The sequence below is a fragment of the Falco rusticolus genome, chromosome 7 (assembly GCF_015220075.1).
Source record: "Falco rusticolus isolate bFalRus1 chromosome 7, bFalRus1.pri, whole genome shotgun sequence".
NCBI classification, from domain to species: domain Eukaryota; kingdom Metazoa; phylum Chordata; class Aves; order Falconiformes; family Falconidae; genus Falco; species Falco rusticolus.
Window position 1 is genome coordinate 16,574,616 of NC_051193.1, and position 26,934 is coordinate 16,601,549.

Sequence of the window (26,934 nt, forward strand, 5' to 3'; positions counted from 1 at the left end):
AACCTTTAAAAAATTGTGCATAGCTGATGTTTTACTGGCACAAGGTGTTTACTAGTACATGGCATGACACGGCAAGAAATCAGTGTGCAGGGAGCACATGCCAGCCCAGCACCGGGGCGGGCAGGCACAGCCTGGGTGCTGAGCGCAGGGCGGGCACTGCCCCTGCTGCTGCCTCTGCTCCTGCCTCTGACACTACCCCTGCCCCCGCCCCTGCCTCTGCCACTACCCCTGCCGCTACCCCTGCCCCCGCCCCTGCCCCGCCAGTCCCCCCGCCCTGCGCTGCCGCTGGGTCAGGGCGCCCAAGGCACTCGCAAGGGCCCCGCCGCCCGGGGCAGCCGCGCAGACCGCAGGCGGAGGTGCAGCCGCTGGAGAGGCCCAAGGCAGCGGCTGCAAGAGACCCGCGGGGGGGCGCGGGGAAGGCGCACGGCAGCCCCACGGGCGGCCCTGGGCTGCCAGGGCGAGCGCGGCCCGGCCGCCGTGACCCGCCGTGCGCCGTCCTGCTCCTTCCCCGCCCGGCGCGTCCCCCGCCGCCCCCCGCCCGGCAGACCCAGCCCTCCCGCAGCGCCGCGGGGCCGGGGGGCGGCAGCCGCCACGCTTCGCCCCGCTCCGCGGCTGCGCCCGGGCCCCTCCCGCCGCCCCACTCGGCCCGCCCCGGCCCGCCCCGGCCCACCCCGGCCCGCCCCGGCCCGCCCCGGCCCGCCCCGGCCCGCCCCGGCCCGCCCCGGCCCGCCCCGGCCCGCCCCGGCCCGCCCCGGCCCGCCCCGGCCCGCCGGCGCAGGCGCAGGCCCGGGCGCACCGCCCCGCCGCCGGACTACGGCTCCCGTCGTGCTCGGGGGCGGCGCGGGGCTGCTGGTCGCGGCTGAGGGAGCTGGGTCGCTGCCGCCGCCCGGGTGAGTGGGGAGCGGCCGGTCGGGGGACGGGGCTGAGGCTGGGCAGCGGCCGCGCCGTGCCGTGCCGTGCCGGGCGGTCCCGACGGGGGTGCCGGGGCAGGCGGCGGCGGGCGCAGCTCTCTGCCCGCTGCCTTAGCGCGGCGGGAGCCCGGCGGGAGGGGCCGCGCCGGCGGCGGGAGGAGGAAGGAGAGGAAGAAGCAGCAGCAGGGGCTGGGCCGGCGGCTGCCCGCCCCGGTGTCCTGCGGCTGAGCGGGGGCACCCGGCGCCGGGGCTGCCTTCCCGCAGCGGGGGGTGCGGGCTCCCTTAGCAGAGCGCGCGGGGCGGGGTTTGCTCCGCGCACCGGGGAATAGGCGGGCGGGGGGCTGGGGGGCTGCGGGGCTGGGGGGATGCTACGGCGGGCTGAGGGAGGATGGGCGGGCTGGGGGGCTGCGGGGCTGGGGGGATGCTACGGCGGGCTGAGGGAGGGTGGGCGGGCTGGGGGGCTGCGGGGCGCCGGGGGATGCTACGGCGGGCTGAGGGAGGATGGGCGGGCTGCGGGGCGCTGGGCGGGCGTTCGCGGCTGGGCGCCGGGGTACAGCGCAGCGGCACCAGCACCCCGCGTTGCTGTGAAACCCGAAGACTGGTCACAGACCTCGCCCGTGGGTTTGGTTCACGTAACTTGCTGCTTGCTGCGTGCGGCGCCGGGCGAGGGGAGGCCGCTTCCCCCCGCCCCCCGCTCCCCCGCCGGCGCGGTGCCGGGCAGGGCCCGCAGGGGCAGCCAGGGGCTGCGGCCGAGGCCCGGGAGCCCCCCGCGCCGGGCTGCGCACCCACTGTCCCGTGTTCCCTGGGAATCTGGCACACAGACTCCCAGTGTAAGTCTCTGGAAGCTGTCTGCCCGTTTCTTGGCAGGTAGGCGCAAGTTGGGCTGAAAATAAGTGCTGTTCTAGGCAGGTTGCTGTATGCTTTAAATTTGCCATAATATATATTGTACGTATCCTTAGGACTCATGTTTTGCTACTGTGTCAGGTGTACGGAGCTTGAGGGGTGGCCTGTGATGTAAGGGAGACCCAGAAGCTGCCTACCACCCAGAAGCTTTCCCTAAGTAACATCATGGGAATAAAGTGAATTTCTTCTGCTGTCCTGATCAAGGCCTGGAAGTTTTGCCGCTTTTCTGTAATGGCAACAAATATCCGAACATTTCTATAAACATTCAGGTTTACAGAATGTATATATATAGCTTGCATCCGATGTTTCTTTCTGAATGGAACGCCTGTAGGCAGTTCCTCTGGGAGGAGAGACCGTGTGTCAGTGTCCACAGGCAGTCAGGCTCTATTGACAAAAATCCAGGTATTGTCAGGAAAAAAAAAGGTGCCAAAGCATCCCTCATCCTGGCCGGAGAGCAGCTCCCAATGCAGAGAGGGAACGGGCAGCTGGACCAGCATCTCTGCCAGAGGAGTTTCTCAGGGCGGGCGGTACCCGTGGCACCTGGGGGTTTTGGCTTACCCCGGCCATGTATTTATTTGGGATCGTAACACCTGCCCTGCAGCTAGTCTGATGAGCATGCCTGGAAGTGTCATGGAGATAGGTGCGATGAAGTGCTGCCTCGTGCCGCTGAAGCTGCCGCTTCCGTGCCCTGTGCCGCTTGCCGAACACGCGCTTCAGAGCTCCTGGCACTGTCACCCTGCTATTGCCTGGTGGATGGGTATGTCCGTATGACCCTGCAGCGTGGGTGACTGGTTTTCAGCAACAGGCACGCAGGAATAAGGTTGTATGGGACAGTGCCAACTTGGCAGCTTAGCTGTCACTCGGAGCACCCCGTCTGCAAGGTAGCTGTGTCCTAGTTGTGTGTAGTTGTATACAGGACACATAACAGAGCAAAGTGGGCTTTGTCTGGTTCCAGGTGCCCTCTGATACAGAGGAGAGGCTGTCAGGAACTGGAAATACGGGTGTCTTCTGATTTTATCAAGGAAGAATATTCGTGGTTCGTGTAGTTACTCTGCAGTAGCTGTCAGTCCCCCCTCCACTCCCCAGGGTCATTGAACGGACAAACGTGAAGTTGGAGAAGCTCACTTTGCCGGGTATAAAACTTGATGAATTGTTTCTTTGACCAGAATGAAGCCTCGGGCTTGCTTTTGTAGGAAATCAGCCCAGAACAGCTGTTCCTTACTGCCTGGAAAACACAATTTGCCTAAGCTGACAAAAAGCTTAGGCAAAGTTGAGCTGCCACCTGCTGGCTCCGTAAAGCTGCGGGCTGGGGGATGTCGCTGGTCGGTCCCCTGGGCATTGAGCCTGGTTGGCGTACTCTAGCCCAGGCTGGAGGTTTGGAGGGCTCGGGTGGGGTTTTGAGAGCTTTCTGCCAAGAAAAGCAGCATTGGGCTGTTCAGCAGAGTTATCGTAAGGCGTTACAAAAACACCCTAAGCAACCTGCTGGGATTATGTTAATATTTATATTTACTCTTTTTTTTTTTTTTTTTAAATGTCCTAGCCTTGGTAAATAAAGATAGCTCTTTTAAGTGCAGCACATTCTTCCTAAACAGTTCTGTATAGTCTTGCACAGTGGAAAATAAAATTGTTGCCATCTTAGGGGTTCCCGGGGGAAACGCTCGGATTAGGCTTCTCCAAGCAGCTGGGATGGTCTGGGGCCCTGACTGTGCAGGAATGCTGACAGCCCCGCGGACCCGCCTGCTCCGGACCCCCCTGCTCCAGGTCAGGGTCACCCAGAGGCTGGGTGGAAGGAGGCTCCAAAGGAACACATGAGATTAAAGTGAACTCCGCGAACGTGCTGGCCAAAACCGGCTGGGTTTGTTTTTCATGATGTCACTTCCATTTTAAAATCCAAGTTACGGAAACCATTTACAGTGGACTTTAACAAGACTGTAGTTTCCTGTGTGCAAGATATTTCTAAAGATCCTGTTAGGGTCCCAAGAAATTTTGTTCTTAAATATAATAGAAATTTCTAGGGAGTGAATTTTTGAAAGAAAATTGGAAGCTAGCTATTTTTAGTATCTCTTGGTTTTTAAAAAAATATTTTTGGAGAGGAGAAAATCAAAAAAATTACAACTTTTAGGTAAGACGTGTGTGAAAGTTGCTTGACAGTCTTTCACGGGATTATTCAGGTAATTATAAAACGGCCTGAAGTAAGGTTATTGCCGTCTTCTAATCTCTTATGTGACTGTGGAGTTGCTACAGTGAGGAACTTGCTTTACCTTATGGTTATATATCTGAGAAAAGAATACTAGCCCTTTTGACTTTTAATGCATGTCATGTTTTCACAGGGATGCTAAGAAGGAAACTTTAGAAGAAAACTAGCTCTGCCTATGAGAAAAGTGCAAAGTATTTGCAAAGCCAAAATTGATGGTTACAGTTTTGCCTACAATTTCGCAGTAAGATGTGCCACAAATATTCACAGTCTAAGTAACTGCTTCTTCTAAACCTTGTAATTTGTAATGCACTTACATTACAAATTACCTTTCTGCATGCTGCACTGCTACAGTGAGTGAGGGAAAGCAAATACAGTACCAAATGTGTTTAATGGGAGGTGAAGGGGCTTGTTTGATTAGATTAGGGCTTCAGCTGGCCTTTGTGCCCTTTTTAGGCAATGAGATTTCTTGACACCGTGTTCTAAAACCTGACTTTTAGCACGTTACGTACGAGTGTCATATATGCTGTGTTTTTTGTAGGGAATGTTTTCGAAAGTTGTTACCAAGCAATCTCTGTGCAGTACAGATATGCTAACCAGTGCTACCATCGTAGCTTTTTAAGGGTGCTTCATATTAAGTATGCTTTTGTATTTTAAAAAGTACTTTTGATTGACATGTATTAGAAAATGTGTTGAAAACTCTTTACATTTAAATTTGCCAGGCTACATGTGCTTCTCTTCCTCTTGCTGAAGTGAAGACTCAGTTACAGAAATAGTGGGGTTTTCTGCTCTGCTGCTTTATTTACACATTTTTTATCTTTTTTGTCTTTTTTTTTTTTTTTTTTTTGGTGTCTGAACACTGTAGCTCAGGATTTGAAATGGCTACTTTTATCATATTATAGAAACAAGTGAGACTATGGACTATAGGGCTATGACCTGAACGTTAATTAATGTATTGTAAAGGATGAGTAGTTTTCCAATGTAAAACTAAAACATACCCATGCAGTGAATAAAAGGCAGTTAATTCTGGGTGACAGCTTTGACCTGAACATTAATTAATGTATTATAAAGGATGAGTAGTTTTCCAATGTAAAACATAGCAATGCAGTAAATGAAAGGTAGTTAACTTTGGGTGACAGCATTGTACAGCAATACATGGAGAGGAGATGCAGCCTACATGAATGTAATGTATGGTTATGCAGCGCTACTCTGTATCAGAGCAAGGGGAGCATTATTCTGCAGTATGCCATCTATTCTGCTCCATATAATTACCTGTTAAAACTACACCTTTTAACATTTGAATGCAAATGGACATGCAGAAATGTGGTAAATAGCAGTGTCTTGATGTAGGATACAGATGGTGCAGCCTGGTCACAAGCATTGCAGTGTAATCAGCTGCAGGAAATGTTTTTCCCTTATGATAGTGTGTAATGGCTTAAACTGTAAGGAAGAGCAAAACATTAAGGCTCCTGGAATGAGAAGTTTGCATGCAGATTGTGTAGCTTCTGCTGCAGCTATCAGCTAATTGTCCTTCAGCTGTTGTGCACCTGAAGAAACAAATGCCATGAGACTGTGAAAACTGTTGAGGTGGCGTGCCAGGCCACAGAGACACTCCTTCAGTTACTTTTGGAACACAGCTTTGAAAAACCATGGGTGTGCTACCCTCTGCATTTTCTGCAGCCATTAAACCTGGATGTTCTCAGATCTGTAGCCTCTTGCAAAAGGTTCAAGCTCTTCCAATATGCTTGGGTTTAGTTCAGAGGAAGCCAGGCGTGTTCTTCTGATGTAGTTTGCCGTGAAATTGAGAGTTTCTTCTATTTTTTGTTATGTTTGAGAAAACTTTACCTAAGTTGGTAGTTCAGCTTTGGAATTATGTCCTATCAATGTCAGCTGTGGTTTAGAAGTGAGCTCTAGTGTTTATATCAGTAATATTTTTTAAAAGCAGACATGCTGAAAATAGCTGTAAATGTATTCCTCATTTAGGTATAGATATTGTTAGGAACTGAAAATTTACCGTTCTTGCGAAGGCGATTGTTAAAACCAGATTTACTTCACAGGTAAACCTGACAGAATGGTGTGGGTGAACCTTTATGCTCACGTCTGTTCAGTGTCCCTGAGTTATAATATCTGTGTGTAACTGACAGCCAGGGAGACCTTTCTTGATGTAAGCATCTGAGGTGAAGGAATCCTGTAAGCAGGGTTCCGTGTTGTAGTGTGTATATACAGCCCTTCTGTTGCCTCTTGAGTCGAAGGAAAAGATTTAAATTGATCTCGTTTTGAAGTACAGTCTTAAGTGCAGGTTTGAGGTAATACAGTTGGTATACGTGGTGTGAGCATCTGCGCTGAAGTGTGGGTTACTAGAGAACAAAAAACGTTTGCTGTACGTCTGATCTGTGTTGAGCGTGTGTATAGAGCTGAGCAAGGGGTTGGGGAGGCTCATGAGCCTGAACATATGGATCTAGTTTTTGCTCCCCAAGTACATGGTGGACACTCTCGCTTACTTACAGGGTCACTCAAGTCACCTTTTTGTGTCTGCTCAACTTGAAGCTGAACAAAAGGAGAATCCGAGAACTTCTTACAGAAAAATGAGAGAAACCAACTTGTCTGCTTCAACCCTGTTGTGATTAGCTGTTTGTTTTGTCCAAGCCAAACGCTCAAAAATTGTGACTGCTAGAAAAAAAGGTTCCTTGTGCTGTCCTTGTCCATGAGAAGTACTATATAGACTGCACATCTTCTGAAGGACCCCAGTTTCCTCTAAGTATAATATTTAGTGAGCAGTTACACAGTCTGTTCTGGTTTGGGGGTTTTGTTTGGGTTTTTTTTGGTAGTAGGATTGACTGGAGTGCTGCTACTTAGGAGCTGTATTCTGTAAGCCTTTCTTCAAGGTATTTTGATTTTCCTCAGAACAGAATGTTACTTCAGTGGTAGTGCTATAATTAACTCAGAGGCAAACTTCCTTTGTTCCCTCTGTACGTAATAGGCAGGGATATGAGTCAGTAATAACCAATTAACTTGTTTGTAGTGAAGTTTTCCTGCACCGCCCTCGAACAGCAGCAGCAACAATAAATGTAAAGCATCTTAACTCTTCTTTTGACTGCAATATCTGTAAAAACCAATGGCATTAAGATGGACTCATACATGTAGCTTAGTTACTGATGGAAAAGGGCATGGCAGCACAGGATTCTTGTCAGTGGAGAAGCAAGGTGTAGACAGCTTCCATGGGCTGTAACCAAGAGTAACAGGGAGATATGGATACTGGATGAAAAAGCCTTCCTTTCAGGGATGTATTTGGAGGTTGAGGGTGCTTTGTAGTTGGGATATTTACCTTAACAATGGTTATTTCTTTTTAAAACCTTTTTTTATAGATTTGGGTGAGAATAAGAATTGGGTTTTGAAGGGTTTGAGCAACTTGCTACTGCCCAAGTCATGACACTCCCATTTCGAAAGGACTTGGACAAGTACAAAGATCTTGATGAGGATGAAATTCTTGGCAAACTTTCAGAAGAAGAACTGAAACAACTTGAAACTGTTTTGGATGATCTTGACCCTGAGGTAGGTATTAGCCAAAAGAAATTTTATTTTTTCATTTGTTCAGAAACTAATCTGAAATAAACTGAGACTGATTTTTTTACTTGTACAATATATTTTTGGACAGTTTTTTCATAGTCTGCTAATGATTTTATTTACATATATATATGTGTATATAATGTTTCAACTGTTTATTTCCTGTTTGCAACGTGACTGCAACTGTAATAGAGGAAAATGGAAGAAGTGATTGTTAGGAGGAGCCTTCTGGGATTTATTTATAAATAAAAATTGGTTCTAGTCATGTTCTTAAAAAGAAAGTTTATTTAGAAAGGCCTGTTTAAATTCCCTGTTTCCAGTGTCATCAGGTAACCAGCCCTTTTGCATCCAGTTTTAGTTTTTGCTTCAACCATTGGAGTTTGATGGGAGAGGTAAGGTACTGACCCCTTCTAAAGAATCCTGGTCCTGTATCTGGTAGCCTATACCTATTCCTGTCCTTGTGCTGACTTTGCCAAGAGGAGGCAAGTAATTACTCGGCTCCTGAATGATTGTCAGCTTGCGGTATTGAATAAGGACTACTTTAGGTTTCTGTTATAAAGAGCTGAATTGTGTCCTCTACTGCAGCTAACGTCAGAGTCCAGGACTTCTGTTTTCACCTCCTGATTCTCTGTTCTTGCTTTAATAGTACTAGGATTAAGTTTAATCCTGCTGTTCAGACGTCACTTAAGAATACTGTGATCATCTATTTTGTGGCAGTGCAAGCTATTCCTGATATTTTAGTTGGCTTTGGCTTTTATAGACATTTTAACAGAGGAGAACTGGCAAAAGTGATTGGCTGTCTTTTATGACAGCCTGAGTTTCTGTAAGCTCTGTTCTTTCCATGCTAGTATCCTTGTGTGTGTGTGTGTTCAGTTTTGTTTTTTCTTTAGCTGAAATATGTTGATGATCACAAAAACCACCCCATCTTGAGTCAAGGCCAAAAGTAGAAATACTGTATGTTAAAGGCTGGACGATAGTAGAGGCAGTTGTCTTAAAAACCTAGAAACATATGGATGTAAGTGTTGGAGGAAGCAGTCTCTTGCTGAATGTCTAAACTGTAAATAGCTGAGCTGTATTTACTACTACTCATTAAACAGTGTTCATTCTAGAAAATAAATGCAAAGTAACTAGTGAGTCTAGTGCTGGGAGCTATTGTACTTAAAGAATTGCTTCAGTCCTATTCAGAGTGCAGGGTGCTCTGTTTTTAATTGTATTCTTGGTGTATAAAGAATAGATTATCTTGTATCCTCCCCTGCCCCAAAAAAAGGACGTTGGCAAGGGATCAAAGATTGCCTAAAAAGTATGGTGTATCAGGTTTGAACCTTGGGGAGAGAGGGAGAAGGAAGAGGGAAATGAAACTAAATGGGTGTTCACTCAGACTTTTAAAGCTGTACTTATTTGCTCCGTTTTGTTTTGCAGAATGCACTTCTGCCTGCAGGCTTCCGCCAGAAAGACCAGACTGCTAAAAAGGCTTCAGGTCCCTTCGACAGAGAACGACTCCTGGCATATTTAGAGAAGCAGGCTCTTGAGCACAAAGACAGGGAAGACTATGTGCCTTTTACAAGAGAAAAGAAAGGTAACGCCACCCTTTCCGGTGCAGGTGGTTATGAAATCTCTGAAGAGGGCTAGCCAGAACAGCTGTGAACCCGTTTATTGAAGCACTGGCAGCTCTAATGCTTTTTTAGCTCACAGTCTTTCCAAATGAGTGCTACTGTGCAGGGGTGGGATGCTTCCTGTTCGAGCATTTTGTGGCATTGGGCCTGGTGTGCTGTTTGCATGTAGCGCAGGATGGAAATAAGACTCAAAGATATTATCAAAGATTGCAAAGTTCTGATAGGGATGGTATCCTGGAAGTAAGAGCTACTCCTGATTTGTGTCAATAGTAACAAATCCTGTTGTGGCGCCTGTGGCTTATGCCCTGTAGTGCTGAGTACAGATAGCGATGTTTGTAATGCTAAGCTGAATTTTAAAAATAGCAGTAGAATGATGTCATAGTAGATACTCAATAATGTTCAAAGATGTAGAATGACAAGGCCAGGCAAGTGGTGTATGCAGTCATGTTGTCTTTCTGTTATCCTTGCTGGGAGGTTTAATAAGATTGCATAGTTATTATTAACCAATTACATAGCTAACATCACAAGAAGTTTTGAAACCTGGCAGTGGTTTGTGTTCTAAAAACCATGGAGGCATTGACCTAATGAGTGGACGCATTACTAAAGCCTGAGGTTTTAAATCTTTGTTTTGGATTGAGTCTTCTCCTTGACTTGATGGGAAGCATTTCCTTTTTCAGGAGAAAATTAAAAAAGAATGTGCATGAATTTATTTCCCCGCCAAAACAAGAGTTCCCAGGTTTGTTGTGCCTTACTAAGCATTATTGGTAGGGACAGAAACTTCCACCCCTGTGTTGGGCACATATGCACAGGTTTTTAGCTGTCGACGCAGTGTTTGTGTACTGCTTGTGATCGTAGCTTGCCTAAACCTTCCCCAGCGTCACAGCAGAGCTGCTGTAGTAAGACTTCAGTAAATTGTTTGGTAAGTTGTAATCCAGCTGCCAGAGATGTTCCTTTCTTCTTAAGGGTTTGAAACTCTTGAATTCTACTTAATTTTCTGGTGTGAATCATTGCTTTTTTCAGACTTGAGTCTTCATTCATCTGCTGGGTTTGTATGTATGATTGTGATTGTGGTGTATATTCAGTGAAAATTTTATTGCGGGTATTTGTATTTTTTCTGCCTGTACCAGTAGCTGTTACTTGACAGCATTGGTCTCTTTTTCTTTTCCTTGAAGTAATAGAGAGACTTTATAATGTATGCACTGTATATGACGTACTACCTCCTTAATACACCGTGTTCTGCCTTATTTGTGTAGTTTAGCACCACTTCCATTGCGAGATGGTAACTGTGATACTCCTTTGCTGATAAAGGAATGGGAGTTTGCTGCCTGAATCAGTAAGACTAACAGAGTTAAGGATAACGTGATGTATTGGATGTAGAAGGCAAAGGTACCTATAGCAGCACGGCCCTCGTGGTACCTCTGCTGCTGGGAAGTACCTGCTGGTGCCCTGTTGGGCTGTGTAGTGTGCTGCTGCTTCCTCCCGCGTTCTGCTTCTTGCCTGACATTTGCTAGTGTATGTTGGGTTTTGTGATTGAGTTCAAGTATATTCAGGCCTCGTAGCTAGTTTGGGGAATCCCTTGCAGCCCTGCTAGTTTGTGCACAGCCCCTTCAGGATGTGAGGCTGGGCGTGGAGGATTGGCTCTAGTTAGTAGCACTTCTGCTGAGTATCAGTGCTTCATTCACATAAGCGGCACATGGCAAAACTATTTGTTTGGGTAGATAAAATCTGTGAGAATCATGCAGAAAAACAGAAGGGTCCAGCTGTAACGCAGATCTTGGTTAAGAAAGACGTCATGTCCTTTATGTAATAAAGCATTACTAAGTAGCAGTCTGTCTGGATGTTGCAATATGTCATACCAGTTTAGTTAGTAAAATTTCCCGTATCTCTTTTAAAAAAACCCAAACACTAAACTTGCTATTTAATAACTTTTTCTACCATTTATTTTAGTACTGTAGAAGAAGAGAAAATAATATGAAAAATGAAATGTAGCTTACTTTCATTAAAACTAAAAATGTGGGAACAAATGTTTACTAAGGAAATTCATGCTCTTAGATGGGCAGGAGGAGGGAAGAAGGCTAAGCTAATTTTGTAATAGGTGAGGGATAACCTTTTCTTTTCCCCTTATGAATATATCATGGCTCAGCTTTGACTTGCTGCTAATGTTTGTAGCCATTTTGCACAAAGTGGCAAACCTATGCAACTTAATCCTTTAAATCAAGAAATCATGATCTTTATCTAGATGTAAAACTTGGGAAGGGAGTAGAGCAAAACTTAATACTTGTGTAGGATGTTTTTTATCTAGAGGGAGCTTTTATCCTCATGTGCTTTTCTTTAATATTAAAACAAACAAACAACTAAACTGGCTTATGATTTTTATGTTTGGTTAGGTGAATGTATTTCTGGAGAAATGCTAACAAATTGTGGAATGGGGTAGGTGAAAATCTCACTTCATTATCCTGTTACTTCAGAAGAAAACTGACAATCGTGACCTTCAGATCTAGAGGGTTTTTGGGGAGACAGGTGGATTAGAGTTGCAGCTATTTTCTTGGTGCTGTTTTTGTGTGTCAGGCTTTGCTAAAATAATTCTGTGTGCCTAGCTGGTCTCCTTGCTTTAACTTGGTCTAATTTTTTATTTCATGGAGTAAGCAGGGGAAAATGCATCCTCCTCTTTCTCTTTCCTTTTCCTGTTTTAGTAGAACTAATGTCTGCATGGCAATTTGGCCTGCAGGTTTATCAGAGAAACTTACCCTAGGTTAATTTAATAAGCATCCAGGCTTGCTACTGGTTCCTGGTAACCTTGTTTCCCTATTACAGCGTGCAGGAATATCCTCTCTTCCGTTTGTCCCAAGTACCTCATTTCGGGGTAACATGCTGTTATGATAGATGATGTGATTTCTCCAAGTCTTTGGAACCTTTTTTTGCTGTGTGCTATGAAATGTGGAAGATCTGAGAAAATGTTAAGTGCCCTGATGTGGTGAGATGAACAGCACTAAAGAAATGCGAAGCTTAACAATCCCTATATCATATTCTGTTGCATTTTTCCAGTGCCTGATTTTGTTTCTAAAAGCATTCTTAAAAACATACTTTGTTTTAAACATGATTTAATGACTTAAGTCACATTCTGTTCCAATTAAGTGTTGAACCATACAGTAAACCATTGTTCAAGAGATTCATGAGAGCAATGTGGTAATAATTTCAACAAAACTAGCTTTGTCTCAATCTGTGTACGTAAGTATGTCATAAAGATTTTACAAGGCGTACTGCAAGGAGAAGGATCTCTCATCCGAACAGTGAAGCGAGGCTGCAGGCTGTTGCCCTCAAGTGTGTTCCACGCATCTGACCAAGTTAGATCCATGCTTCTCACTTCTCTTGGAACAGCAAAAGACGAGAATTATTGCACTTGAGATAAAAACACATCTAACGTCAGTAATGTACTTTGTGCTGTATAGTGCAAGGCGTTAGCAAATTATTACGTAAACTAAGCTTTGCATTTCTACCCTTTGCACTCTCCTATTGTGATGCCCTCTTCCAGCTTTCCCTCTACATTCCTGCCAGGGTATATTTGTTCTGTGTAGATTTGCATTTCGTGTAACTTCTGCTTTAATGTTGGTTTGGCTGGGTTTTTATCCCTGCTCTGTCATCCAGAAAATATTGCTAGGCTGAAACTCTAGCCAGGTGACTAGAGCTCTTTTGTCGCTGCCCTGCTCAGTTGTTGCTCTAGATTGCCATTTGTGTTTGTTGCAGCAGGATTTGGGACGTTGTGTACGCCGTGCTCTCTGTTTGCCTTTCAGTCACTGGTCTTTAAAGGATGTGTATTACATGTTGTAAAATGAAGCTAATATCCTGTAGGAGCTTTGGAGAAACAAGTTGTCAAATTGACATTCCCCATACAAGACCACTAGAACAAAATAACATGTGATACTCTAGCATTAATGTAAAACAGTTTTCTAACTCACTGCTATGTGGCCTGTAATCAGATAATGAATAACAGTACTGTTTCTACAGTAAGACACTAAGTCACTTGTAAGCTGAATTTAAAAAATTAAATTGTATTAAAATTTGCTTACAAGTCAGTTGATGAACCTAAGTCTGTCACGTGGTAAGAATTAGTGATTGATGAATTGTAGATTGCATCAATTTCTAGGTTGATGAAACTTTAAGGAACATAAGATACAAGGGGTACCTCAGATGTTGCTCACTTTTCTTCATGAAGTCACTGACAAGACGAGCTTGTATTTGGATGTCCTCAGGTGACACTTGATTCCTTCTCTGCAGAGTACCGCAAAGTGGATTTTAGACTTTCTCCTGATCGGCACGTTGTGGCCGTCCGCTGCCTACTAGCATGGGTGTGGGACTGTGGGATATGTGAGGACAGTACCAGCAACGTGCAGTGCACGGGCACACTGAACAGACCCGATTCCTGCAAGATTTTCAGTCCCACCTTAGATGCTGTGAGTCTGTTCCTGAATGTCTGGGGCACTTCAATAGCCATCGTGCAGCGTTTTTGCCTGTTGAGCAATGCGACTGTGTGGAACTTGGAACTGGAGGTTCATTCTGTAGCAAAAAGCTTGTAAATTAATCCTGGGACGTGCGTCATTTAACATGTTAGCTAAAGGCACAGAAGACCTGAATATATAATTATTACAGAAATTATGTGACATCTCTGAACATCTCTGAAATTTGCCTCTTCATGTTGTATTGCTTAATCTTTGCAGCGTCTTTGTTGGTGAAAAGGAGGATGTCATGTTCCTTCATGCAATCAGATCCCTGCTATTGGAAATGTTCCACCTGAGGGCCCAGAAAGCTATTAATCTCATGGGCTGCACAGATGTGTAGTGGTTTTCGTTTTTTTTAAACTTTTTTTCCCAAGCTTACATTAGTAAGAGAGGGAAGGGAATTGCCAAACTGTCCTGGCAGCAGGCCTTGAGTTAGGTCATTGTCCCCAGAGACACAGGGGTCTTACAGTTTTTGAAGTAAGTTTGTTAACAGCAGTAGGGAATAGGGAAAGACCTGCTTTGGTACGTGCATTATAAACCTCTGAACTCTGGGCTAGAACGAGATGAAGCCAATGGATGAGAGATTATATACACAAGGGTGTGACCTGTTCTATAACAAAAACTGCTCCTGACCTGGTTCATTTGACTGGAGTTGGCTGCAATGAATATTTCTGGAGGGGAGTGGCTTTTAACATGTTTGCTTTAATAAAAACTGAATATATTTCTCTCTCTCTTCAGGTTATCTTAAGAGTCAGGCATTTAAAGATAAATCTAGTCTCACTCTTAGGAAGCAAATGTTTAGAACCAGAAGCTCCTAACCTATGAATTTAAGAATTAAAGTAACATCAGAAAAAGTAGTTCTTTTTTGTGAGTACTGTGTAATGAACCAGACAGGAGGCTGATCTGGGTTGAAGCATGTTTTAAGAAAGTTGCTTTTAATTGAGATGAGTTTCTTTCCAGTGCCTGCTGCCTCCTGCACTGATGTTGTACATAGGATGACATAAATGATGCCGTAAATAGGATGACATTCTCTCCCCAGCAGGTGATGCTGGTAAAAGAAAATGGGGGTAGAAATGTACTGTATCAGTTATAGCAAAATAACCTGAAACGTTTGCTACCTAAGCCTTCAGTTCATGAAGGTTTTCTTTAGATCCTGAAGCACCACAAACGTAGTTCCTTTTGCACTGTCCATCAGTCCTGAGGTATGGGTGGTAATGCCTGTCAGCTGCTTTCAGCTACTGTTTGTAGTCAGTACAGTTATGTAAGGAGATTTATTTTCTGCTTCTAAATATGGATAATGACCATTTATACAACTTTCCAAAGAGATAGCAACCCAGGAACAAAAATACTGTGTTGCTAGCAGCAGATCTTGATCATCAGACTTTGTTGTCAGAGAAAAACCCGATACGCTTCTTTGCTAGCCTGTGCTAGTGGTAATGCATTAAGTTCCTTTAAAAAGAAAATGAACCACAAACTATTGTAATCTGGGATGGGAATTTGGAGAGAGAGAGAAAAGGTGGATGTGTTTTGTTATGCCTGTGTCTGCTGTGGGGCACAGGAGCTGACTTCGGGCATTGCTTCCCGTGGTGGAAAGCAAAATCCTGCTTTGTTGGAATTTCCTAGAAATAAAACTGAAACATCCCTATAAAGCTTCTTGTCATTGGGAGATATTTAAAAATGCTAAACTTAGACTTGGTCCAAACATGTAACGATGCATATGTATGTAGTCCGAGGAAAAATATCTTGGGCTTCTGGCTTCTGCCCAGCCGGTCTGATTCTTGTGCGTCATGGGTTTTCATCATGTAATTGGGATGAGCTACGGTGATTCATGTGTGGAAATGTTTTTTAGCTATGAGTATGGAAGAGGGTGTGTTCCTGAATTAGCACTGAGACTCCATAGGAGAATTTAGTGCTGCTTCCTACCCCAGGAAATAACTGAAGGAAGTTGGAACCCCTTTCCCACAGCTCGCTCTGCTGATAGCTCAGGTGACTTGGAAAGTTTGAAAAACTTTGAGTAACTGTTGAGATTACATTTACAGTTTTCTAGTTGTGAATTACTTCTATCAAATGCATCAGTTTTGTTCTCTCATACCGTACTGGCGCTTTTATTTACCGCGTTAATTTGTCCTGAACCTAAGCACCCCTTACCTCTCCTGGGTTCTTAGCCAGTGGTAGACTTACTTGTTTCAAAAGGCCAATTCTAAATCATTCAAATCTGAACTGTTTTCTGAATAACTGTTAGAATAGCTTTTTCATATTCTGGTTTCTTACCCTCACTTTTCAGCTGAAGATACATGCAGGAATTTTGCTGACTACACAGACCTCTATTTATAATGCATGTCTCCTAAAATAACTTTTCCCATTACCTGTCTGTAACGACTAAAAAGTCGGTGCAGGATACGGTATTAGTTCTGCTCCTTTTGCCATTGAGTTGTCTGTGACCTTTCTACGTTAGAGAAATCTGTTCTCCTGGGTTCTGCTGTTCACAAACCATGGCTTTCTCAAGTAGCCCAGGCATCTCCTTTTTGACTTTAAAACTGGGTTAACATCTGAAATCAGAAATATTGTGTATGCTGTAAAACTGCAGTGAATGCTCCCGTCCATGATTTCAGATGATTCTTTGGTACTCTATTTCTCTGACACATACAGATTACAGTTCTGTCTGGGTCTCTTTCTCCCTTGAGAAGACACCAGTCACCATTCTCTGGTGATACTAAATTTTCCTTACAGGTGTTTTTTCTATGCTGTTTAAAATGTATAATGGAGGCTTATATAATATAAGATTTATAGACACCTGAAAATCTCTGGTAAGGTTATACAACTGCTTATGGTCTTTCCTCATCTCTGACTTGAAAGAGCAAACAGAATAAACCTCATTCTTCTATGCTGTCCTTGGTGCGCTTCTCAGGATTTACTAAATGTAATATGTATTTCTTAAGTATAGCAAAGTTTAAAGATAAGTAGCTATATAAGACAAAGTAACATCAGACTTTTCTTTTTCTTTATGCCAGGGAAAATATTTATCCCCAAGCAAAAGCCTGTACAGTCTTACACAGAAGAAAAATTTTCTCTGGATCCAGAACTGGAGGAAGCCTTGACTAGTGCCACAGACACAGAATTAGGTGACCTCGCAGGTTAGTGTTTTTTGAAGTTTGAATGTATTGTGCGTATTTAGACAAGAAAGATCTATAATTAATGTGGTAATGTATTTGCTGGCTGAAATGTGACTATAGGAAGTTGTAGTTGTGATAGAAACTAGATCACGTTATATGCCAGTTTGCTTGTAGTATATCAACTTTGTTGATTTATGATCATTTATAGGAAGGTAGATTATTTTGGCCTGCAAAAAATATCTGATTTTCAAACTCAAAACCTTTACACTGATTCCTCAGACTGGCTGATCTTTGAGGTGTGCTTCACTTTTCCTTGCATATAAGAATGTTGCTATCTGCCTGTATTCCTAAAGCTTCAGTCAAGAATTTTGTGACTGAGCCGCACCTTTAACTTTAATGCTTGAATCTGGTGAGATCAAATCTTTCAAAAATGTGAAAGCCAACTAAAAAGTCTATAATTAATTATTTTTTTTCTACATTTACTGAAGTTATTAAGAGATTGAATGGCTTACTGTACTGGTAACCTGGGGGTTTTACAAAAAAATTATTATTTAAAGGATCTCTGCATCTGAGCTGAATTAGGAACAAATTGGTTTTTTGCTTTTTCTTTTTTTCTTTTTACAGCTATACTGGGAATGTCTAACTTGATAACAAACAATCAGTTCTGTGATGTAGTAGGAAGCAGTAATGGGGTTGACAAAGACAGCTTCTCAAGTAAGTGTGTACGCAAGTGCTAGATAAATGGGTTTTGTACTGCATGCTGTACTATAGCATTAACTATTTCATGTTGCACTAGCATTCTTTATAGACTGTTCAGTCTTGAGTTGGAAATGTGCGTGTCTATAGCATTGCTGAGTTCTGGCAAGGGTAGAATTAAAATATATGTACGCTGCAATCTGTCCTGCTGTTAAGTCATGTTTTAGGGGATAAAAGTAGGCATAAACATGCATTTGGGTGTGTTGGTGTCTAGGTTTCATGTTTGTGTTTGTAATTCAACTCCTATGGGCTTTCTGAAAAAAGCTGGTACGCAAGAAAAGCAGAAAGGCTGTGAGGACGTTTGGAAAAGAATTGAACTTTGTGAAAATAGGGTCAGGGGAGGATGGTATGCTTTTTAGGTGCAGGAGAGATGTAAAAACTGATGAAATGGTCTTTAAATACAGTAACTATTTAGTATGTGTATCATTTATTCACAGTGAATGTATGTGACCTGTGTGATTACAATTAAATGTCTTTTCAGATATAGTAAAAGGTGAAAAAATGTTGCCTGTTTTTGATGAACCGCCAAATCCCACAAATGTGGAGGAGACACTGCAAAGGATTAAAGATAATGATTCACGTCTTGTTGAAGTTAATCTAAATAACATTAAGGTAATTAGCTGAAGACTGCAGTAAATATGTTGCTTTTTCTTAGTAGAAGACACTTTAAGCTGCAAAACAATATATAAGAGCATGATAGGCTTATTTTAAGTACAGCAGCCTTTCTGCTAAATGCTGTGGTGTGTGTAATCTCAGAAACCTGGAGCTAAACCGATAAGCCATCTTGGTTTCTTTTGCCAAATGTGTACTTAAAAAGTCTTAGATTTTCTTACTGCCAGCCCAGCTTTCTGTTTCTGCCAAGTTGGCAACAGTTCCAGCAGTTCACCGTCCTGGAGTTAACTACTACTTGGAATCCTTTGTCCTCGATGAAGCAACGTGCTCTCACTTACTGCTGTTGCAAACAAAGTGATATTTGTACCTGACATCCTTCTAATTCTCTTACAAAAGAGCTGTCAGCAGTTGGGGCCACTTCTGCTCCTAAGTGTAACAGTTGTGCTTTTAAGTATATATGAGTGAAAGAACACACAACTAGAGCACTTCTGACTTAGAGCGCAGACGGCAGTGCCGGCTGCTAGCTGCAGCCTCTCTAGCAGCCTAGGCTATTGGTGGCCCTTACTAAAGGAAGAAAATAAAATACATGGTTTAAGAATATTGTACAATAGAGAAATGCTAGCCAAGAGAAATGCCTAAAAAGGCAAGAGAACAAATTTTTTTATATAATAAACTGAGGAATTTGCTACCATAATTAATGTATCTAAAACTATTCCTTGGTTGCTACTACACTGTAAAAATCACCAAACTATAAATTGGCACATTCTGGAATAGGACACACTGAATGAAATGCCAGTCTAAAGCTCTAAATCTTTTCCTATCTGTAAGAGGTCAATTTGATGTTGATAACAGAATATTCAGTTCATGTAGATGTTGCTCAGTAACAGTTCCAAGATAGCGAAATATATATTTTTAACACTTCTATTGTGGCAATGGCATCAATGTAGAAAAGATGACTTCGCTTTATAGAGCTGGTGACTCTTAATAGCCATTGCCTCTTAACGTATAGCTTTGCTATACGTGTAGGCCTTTACTGTGATACTGCTAGAGACCAGCAATATTATTAGAGACCAGTTAATATTATGCTACGTTTTACTGTAAAGAGAATAAGGTAATGAAACAAGTTGGGAGGGAGGGGATAAATTTGTGTATCTCAAGAGAGTGAAATGCTATTTTTAATTCAAGAACATACCAATTCCAACGCTGAAAGAATTTGCAAAAGCCCTAGAAACCAACACACATGTGAAGAATTTTAGCCTTGCAGCCACCCGAAGCAATGATCCTGTCGCTGTTGTAAGTACTCCTGCTAACGTGTTTAAGTGGAGGTACAAGGGAGGTGAGGATGGGAGGACAATGGTAAGGAATTTAATTGAATCCTGTTTAAATATTTGGAGATTAAAACAATTAAATTCCATTACACTGCAAAGTATGTTTTCTTCAACAAACCTCTGTTGTATCAAAGTCGGTAAATGATTACAAGCTGATTAATATGCAGCAATGCATCAGATGAATGAGCATGAGAAGAGTGAGAATTCTTTTTTCCCAATCCCTTCCCCCTATTTTTCATTTTGCTAACCTCCTTCCTGTTTTTCTGTTTTTCCTAAGTGTATGGTTTCTGATGTTCATTCCACAAGCCAATAGTATATTCAAAATTAACAGTAAAAGAAGCACACTGGAGGACTGAAAAAGCTCATAATCTTTTTCAAGAGTTTTCAGAGTTTTAATTGAAGAAAGTTGTAGAATAATTGCTTCTCTGACCTCCTTGCTGCCAAAGATTGACTTAAAGCATTGGCGTATAAAGCATAATATTAGACCAGGTATCTAGTTTGACATGACTGAAACTGAAGTATTTATCTTCTGGTTCTGTTTTTCTTATGTTGAATCAAAAGCATAACTTTTTTATTTGCAAATATAGAGGTAAGAGGACAATGCTAACTGTTTTTCTGGGACAATACTTTGAATTTGTTTTAATTTCAAATTGCAAAGAAAACTTGTTTGAAAGACTCCATTAAATGAACATTTGAAAGCTTTGTTTTGGGTCAATTAAAAAGTTCCTGTTCAGTAGAACTGAAACTCTTGTAATAAAAATCTCTAAAGGCTTCTTTTCTTGGGTGTGGCTTGCTTTGGATTTTGCATTGTGACTTGATAAAAAAAATAAATGTAACGGTTGTGATTTTTATGACAGTAAAACTCAGCAGTTGCCTATTCTCAGTTTCTTATTTTCTCCAAAATAAGATCAGGTATATGCCATTTCCATGAGTGCTTTTAGCTACGTGCTGGTACTGTGCTTAGAGCTTTGCATTTTACTTCTTCCTACCAAATCTGTAGTCACAAGCATTTTGAAAGTCAGATCTCCTGTTTACAAATTAACCGTACCTAATTCTCCATTCAGCTGACTTAACACCCTTTCTTTGGCCTTTACTTAGCAGCTTGCATTACTCATTGTATGCTGTGAAGGCTTACAAAATGGAATTGGTCCAGTATGCTAATTTCAGATAATTTATATTCTGTGTAGCTTTTAGTTTGTAACAAGAGAAAGGCAGGCCTTTTCTTGTCTAAATGCTATTAAAAAGAGGAATATAGATAATGCCTGGTTGAAGAGTCACTTCACTGTCAAACAATAAATGAAAACCTGCAAAGTTACACCGTGCATCTGTGAACTTGTTGCTCCTATTGAACTAGTAAGTGGAAATGGTTATCACTGTGTCCTGTGATGTACTGTAGCAAAATTCAAAAGTTTAACGATGCTTTCTTGCATTCAAAGGCTCTTGCAGATATGCTGAGAGTAAACAAAAAATTAAAAAGTTTAAATATAGAATCAAACTTCATCACTGGAGTTGGAATTCTGGCACTGGTCGATGCACTGAAAGACAATGAAACATTGACAGAGATCAAAATTGATAATCAGGTAAGTGAGGTGGTGGTAATATCATAATTAAAATCAGTCTATCCTAGTTGATGGAATATTTTTAGAAGGCAGCTTGTAATAAACTTTCAAAAATATTTTATTTTTAACTATCTTAACCCTATGAATGATTGTCCTTAAGATTCTCAGAAGCATTCTGTTGAAATGGATTCCTAGTCACTTCTGTGCTTGTTTGTGCTTTTAAGTGCACAAATGTATTTTATGGCCTTCTGCCTTTTAGATTAATCAAAGCGAAGCAAAGTGTTTATTGACTAATGTGATGGAAGTGTTCTGATCTTTTTTAGGGTGAATACACATAAGCTCTGTTGTATTTCTGTACCTTTCATTTTAACAGAGGCAGCAGCTGGGCACTGTTGCAGAAGTAGAAATTGCCAAGATGCTTGAAGAAAACACCAAGATCCTCAAATTTGGATACCACTTCACGCAACAGGGACCTCGAGCCAGGGCAGCTGCAGCTATCACCAAAAATAATGATTTGGGTAAGACCTGTCAGTAGAGAGTGACTATTAAATGAATGTACAGGTTTTAAAGGTGTCTGGTTTTCTGTTTGACATAACCAGGATGGCAGAATATGAGTAGATCGGTTTCAGAGTTCTCCTGTGCTTTACTTCTGCTCTTCCGTTGCTGCTTGATGGCCTCCTTTTATTTTGTTGCAGGGTGTTCAGGTGTGTGAGTTGAGGATTTTTATCGTGGTCTAGAACAAGAACATTCAAATTCCACATGAGTTGTGGCAAGGAGAGGGGAAAAATATTTTTATTTTTTTTCAGATAAGATTCATTGTTTCTGTAAAAGAAGTACTTGATATGAATATTGCAGGATATCCTCTTTAATGCCAGTACGCCCAGTTTCATTTGGATTGCTTAAGCAAGGAAATGGAAAGTACTGTCATGTACAGAGGCTGGGACTGGATCATCCCTTCCCTTCTAGTTCTGTTCGTGCACAGGTCCTTCCCTGCCTCTCTTAAAGATAACTGGTAGCAGTGGCATCTTTATTTGCTGCAGGAAGTTTTGTTGGAGCTCAGCTGTTAGAATCCAAACTAAGTGGACCCACAGAATATTCATTAATAATATAGCATGTGAATGGAAATAATTTATATAACAATGTCAAATACTTGGAAGCTCTCAAACAAGATAATGTGGTCCATCTATTCAAATAGAATTACATTTTTAAACTCTATTTAATTAAACCTATTGGCTTTAGGTGCTTTATGGTAATGATTGCACATCTCAGCAGCATGCAAATAGGCCAGGCAGTTTAGTAGTAGTAGTAATAGTTCAGGAATACATTAGAGAGAATGACATAGGAAATCGAAATTTAGTTTCAAGATCTGCTTCCCCTCTTGGGTAAAGTGGAGGAAAACAACTCTGGAAGAGACAGAAGAGGAGTAACAGAGCGTAGAGAAGAATGGCAGTCAGGCACTGCATAACTGTTTCTCAAAATGGATTCTAAACCAGTTATTTTTTCATTGTAACACTTCAAGTGTGTCTACTTTCTTTTAAGGTTTGTCTTTTCACTAGTTCTCATTTTAGTGTTTAACTGTTGGAAATCTATGTTTCTATTGATATCTTGCCTCTTGTTCTTTGCTTTCTTAGTCTGGAGTATGAGAGTAAAAGTTTCTGCAAATACCTTTTCATCTCTCCAGCCCTGAAGCTACAGAGACAGGTTACTCTGAATACCCAGCTGGGTATTGAGCACTGACAACTGAGATGTTCAGAGTCTCTCATTTCTGTCTTCGTACGTTTCTTCTAAAACAGTAGCCTGTATCTTCCTTCTCGCTTGTTTACACTGAATTGTGCTACTTCCCTTTGTCTGAAACTGTGTACATGTTGCTTTTAACTGCATGATTGGAGAAATCAAAGGTTGGAAGCTCTTCCATCTGTTCTTGCAATCTGATGAAAGCAGGTGTGCATCACTTCTGTCACCGATGAAAACAATTTGGATTCAAATGGAGATAAGTCTATGGGTTACTCTCCAAGTGAGCAATACATTTGTAAAGGGTAAAATTCTAGTGTGATTTTATTCTGATTGTTTCTTTAGGCTGTTTCTAAATCATTTCTTGAGACAGGAAGAGGGAGGGGAAACAAAACAGCTTTCCCTCGATTATTTTGATTTGAAGGTAAAGAAGATCAACTCAAATTACAAATAGCGGTAAAACTGCATGACTTCCAAAGAGTGGATTTGAGAACAGAATCACTTTCTTGTATAAATGTGCTTGCTCGACTATTTTAAACAAAATGGAGACGCCCTATGTAATTTCTAAGACCCTTAGCCTCATTTGCTATGTCTACACAGAAAAGGAAAATGCAATTTGATAGGGAAAAAATAAAATAGCAATTAAAAATACTACAAATATTGAGCAAAACTCCAGTCATTCAGTCAATCTTGCATATTAAGTCTAAACAGCATGTGAGCTTCTAGCAATCTTATTCACAAATTTTTGTTGCTCTTACGTTTTCTAACAATTAAATATTTTTTGTTAATAAGTAGAATGTTTTAGGCTATTGACTGTAACGTATTTTTTTTTTTTGCCAAGTGTATACATAATCTTAGATATACTGTGCGACTCTTGTACTGTTTCTTTTGAAGCCACGCAACCTTAATTCTCCAGCACTAGAAAATTGACATAAAGAGTACTGGCTACATCTGCTTACCAAACATAAAATGATTGTCCCCCACAAGTCCTCCCTCACAAATACTTGAAGCTGTTCATGAATAAGGCAGTAAGCACTGCAAAAGCATAAGCTTAAAGTGATGGATAATACAAAATGTTATTTACCTTAAGTTGTACGCTGTGAAACTTTTAGTGGCAAAGTAACTGCTGATGGTGCAGAAATGTGAAAAGTAGTTACAATGATAAAAGAATAAAACTTTTTTCTCTCTCTCTTGTTACAGTTCGCAAGAGAAGGGTTGAAGGAGACAACTAGCAGATCTTGTTAACAGAACTGTGGAAATTTCAAGGGTCGCCAGGGCACGGTCATCACCGTCTGCTTTGGCAATCTTGGACTACACTTACCTGGGTTAGAAGGGAAAAGACTGGAAAACTCCATTCCTTTTAAAGCGAAGCTATATTAATAATCTGCTGGTATGCATCACGTTTTTCAGATTGAGACACAGTAACTGCACCAGTCTTTGTACCATAGTTTTTGATTGTTTTTTTAAGAACTTTTTTGTATTTCAAGGCTTTGGCTGTGCTTTCTGCTAAAAATATAATTGCAAATCAATGGTATAATTGTCTGTAGTCAAAGAATGGGACATTCAAGATCGTTTGGCAGATAATGACCCAATTGAAATGTTTGTTAGAAAATCTGGGGGTGCTTATTTACGTGGAGGGGTGTGTATATTCTTGAAAACAATGTGTTAGTGATAAGGGATTCTTCACACAACAGTTGGACTCATTGTCTAGAGCTGTTCAGCCTTGTTCATATGCACTGATGAGAAATCTTTCACAGCTATCTTATTTTTAATTCTACTTTTTTTAAAAGTTTTATTAGTTCTTGATACTGTGATTAAGTTTAAGACATCCTTTAAACCAAACAAAAATAAATTGGCTAAGGACTTCTCCCAAGAGGTTTGAGGGACTAATAAAAAAACAGAACCCTTGGGTGGGGAGGGAAAGGTGTAGGAGCCTTGCAAAAGGACAGTTTTTCTTTTGCACCTAAAGCTTTAAAGTCTTTTTCAAAAGGTCCCATAACCGTATCTTGTTCTGTATCTAAACTGGATATGTTTTTAGGCTGATTTCATGTGTTCATTAGCATTATTTAGTTTATATTCTTTGTTTAAAAATCCTTACCTACGTTGATAAGTATCCACTTCTCTAGAAGTAGTGGACATGCATTTTTTTATACTACTATATAGTCCTGTACAGAAAAAGAAGCCTTAACTGTAAAACCACTGTTGAAAGATGCTGGCAAATGGAAAATCCTTTTTTTCAGGCTGTTGCATTAAGCTATTAGTACTTCATATCAATCTATCATTTTTTAAATAAAGCAATGAAGTAACACTTTTAAGAAAGGATTTTTCTGTTGTGCTTATGTCTTGCTGTTGAAACACTACATAAAGTGTGAAGAAATTAATATGCAGTGTCAAATCTGTAAGGTGTAGTAATTATTAAAGTATTTAAAGTTCTGTATCTAAGAAAACTAACAAAGCAACAAGAATCACTTCAACTTCTGTACATAATCACAGTAGACTTCTTTGAAATAATATGAATATCTAGAGGTTTTTTGGTGTAGGTCTGTTTGGACTATACTGTACAAAGTTTGCTCAATGTTGTCATGAGACCACAAAAATGTTCCAAAGGACTGCTTGGCTATATTCAGAGCAACAGAGAATTCAAATGACAACTGTTTTCATCGAAGGATCATAATATGGTGAGCATTTTATGTATAGAATACATATTGGACTGAGATTTTTGCATCAGGTTCTATATGCTATAAAAATTTCACAGAGCAGCTCTCTCGATGCTGTGCCCATGTCGTAATTTGCTGCAAATCTGATTTTGGACCTTTAAAGACAGGCTTTATTCCGGAGGTGACTTTGGATTTTACTGCAACTGTTCAGAGAATTTTAAACTATGGTGCCTTCAGTGCGAATGTACATAACTGGTTTATGCTTGTGGAAGAATGTTTTTTTCCCCCGTTTTCAAAATCAGCCTTTTATTATAATTACAAATGAATGTGTTAACAGAATTCTGACTTGTTTTTCAGACAAAACCAAAGACTATACGTACTGTAACACTGACAAAACTAGAATGATCTCACTAGTAAGAAAAAGGGCTTCTTTTGGGTTTTGTCAATTTTCAAGAACTTTTTAGATTCTGAAATTTAACTTCTGATACAGTATGCATAAAGTCACAAGTTGAGTGTCTTTTTAAAGACAGTGCTGCATAAACATGGCCAAAGCATGTCACGTGCTGAGTTGCCTAAACCTTTATTTTTTATTTGCTAAGCACCGTAATAATCTTGTGTCAAAAAACCAGGCTGTACATTGTCTGCATTTGTTGAAGGGCTGCATGTTCATGGAATCTGTTCATGTATTGTGATTCTGTGATGATTTATTTTATCATAATCTAACAATATTGGGCAGTTAGCTCCTACCTGATGGAGAATAATGACAGGCTGGATTATGGAAATGATAGCTGAAATCCCTGCCTGCCTTTGTTAAATCAAGTTTAGCTGCTTAATGATTTCTATTCCAAAGGCAGGGGCTTTGGTTTGACTCTCAGGTGCCCTGTCACAGGTGGTACCCGTGGACATCAATAACTGGTTTAACTCTGCAGACAGAAGCTAAATCTGTGACCGTATGTCGGCACGTCCAGGACAGGTATCTACTACCAGAGAGAACTGGGGCTACTTTCAACCAGAAGCATTTGGGCCTCCACATTGTTGCAAGACGAGGCATCGTGCATGGAACAGTTAATAACAGTCACTTTTGCGCCTCCAGTGTGTATCCTTTTTGGAATAAATGAAGGAATTCTGTCTGTAGACGGGAATCACACACGGTCTCAGCAAAGTGAACGCCACTGTAATGCTGTCAGATGTAGTGACGTCTTGTGCGTGACTTCATTGCTTCCGAGTGCAGAATGGCATCGCTCTGGTAACCGGCTACCACAAACACAGGGGCTTTTTCCCCAAAAGAGGTGATGCTTTTGTCATCCTGATTATTTTCCAGGTGTAATGCAGAAGTCAAACGAACCACGGGTGTTGGTTCTGTTGGTTCCAAGCTCAGCATGGAAAGGCAGCCTCTCTCCCAAAGCAAACTCTATTTACTGTTGTATGTTAAAGAAATAAGTCATGTTCTCTCTGCAGCTCGTGCAATACTGTTTGTAAGCTACAAACGAGCAAGCG

General features: G+C 41.7%; 1 protein-coding gene across 2 annotated transcripts; it reads left to right on the forward strand.

Annotated features, from left to right (window-relative positions):
* The first annotated feature begins 774 nt into the window (after positions 1–774).
* Positions 775–26,074, forward strand: LOC119150909 (tropomodulin-3). Of its 2 annotated transcripts, none has more exons than XM_037394051.1 (10): positions 775–890; positions 7,374–7,560; positions 8,992–9,148; positions 16,693–16,815; positions 17,419–17,508; positions 18,032–18,162; positions 19,348–19,455; positions 20,927–21,070; positions 21,423–21,567; positions 23,981–26,074. In XM_037394051.1, the coding sequence occupies exons 2-10, from the start codon at positions 7,435–7,437 to the stop codon at positions 24,010–24,012; spliced, it is 1,056 nt and encodes a 351-aa protein (XP_037249948.1). In that variant the 5' UTR covers positions 775–890; positions 7,374–7,434; the 3' UTR covers positions 24,013–26,074. The 2 variants fall into 2 exon arrangements, with proteins under 2 accessions (XP_037249948.1, XP_037249949.1); XM_037394052.1 differs by lacking the exon at positions 775–890 and adding an exon at positions 1,162–1,181.
* Positions 26,075–26,934: the final 860 nt, after the last annotated feature.

Coding starts and splice junctions, on each gene's coding strand:
- LOC119150909 (XM_037394051.1), top strand. CDS start 7,435: ATGACACTCCCATTTCGAAAGGACTTGGACAAGTACAAAGATCTTGAT. Junction 21,071..21,422: donor AGATCAAAATTGATAATCAG/GTAAGTGAGGTG, acceptor TCATTTTAACAG/AGGCAGCAGCTGGGCACTGT. Junction 21,568..23,980: donor CACCAAAAATAATGATTTGG/GTAAGACCTGTC, acceptor CTCTTGTTACAG/TTCGCAAGAGAAGGGTTGAA.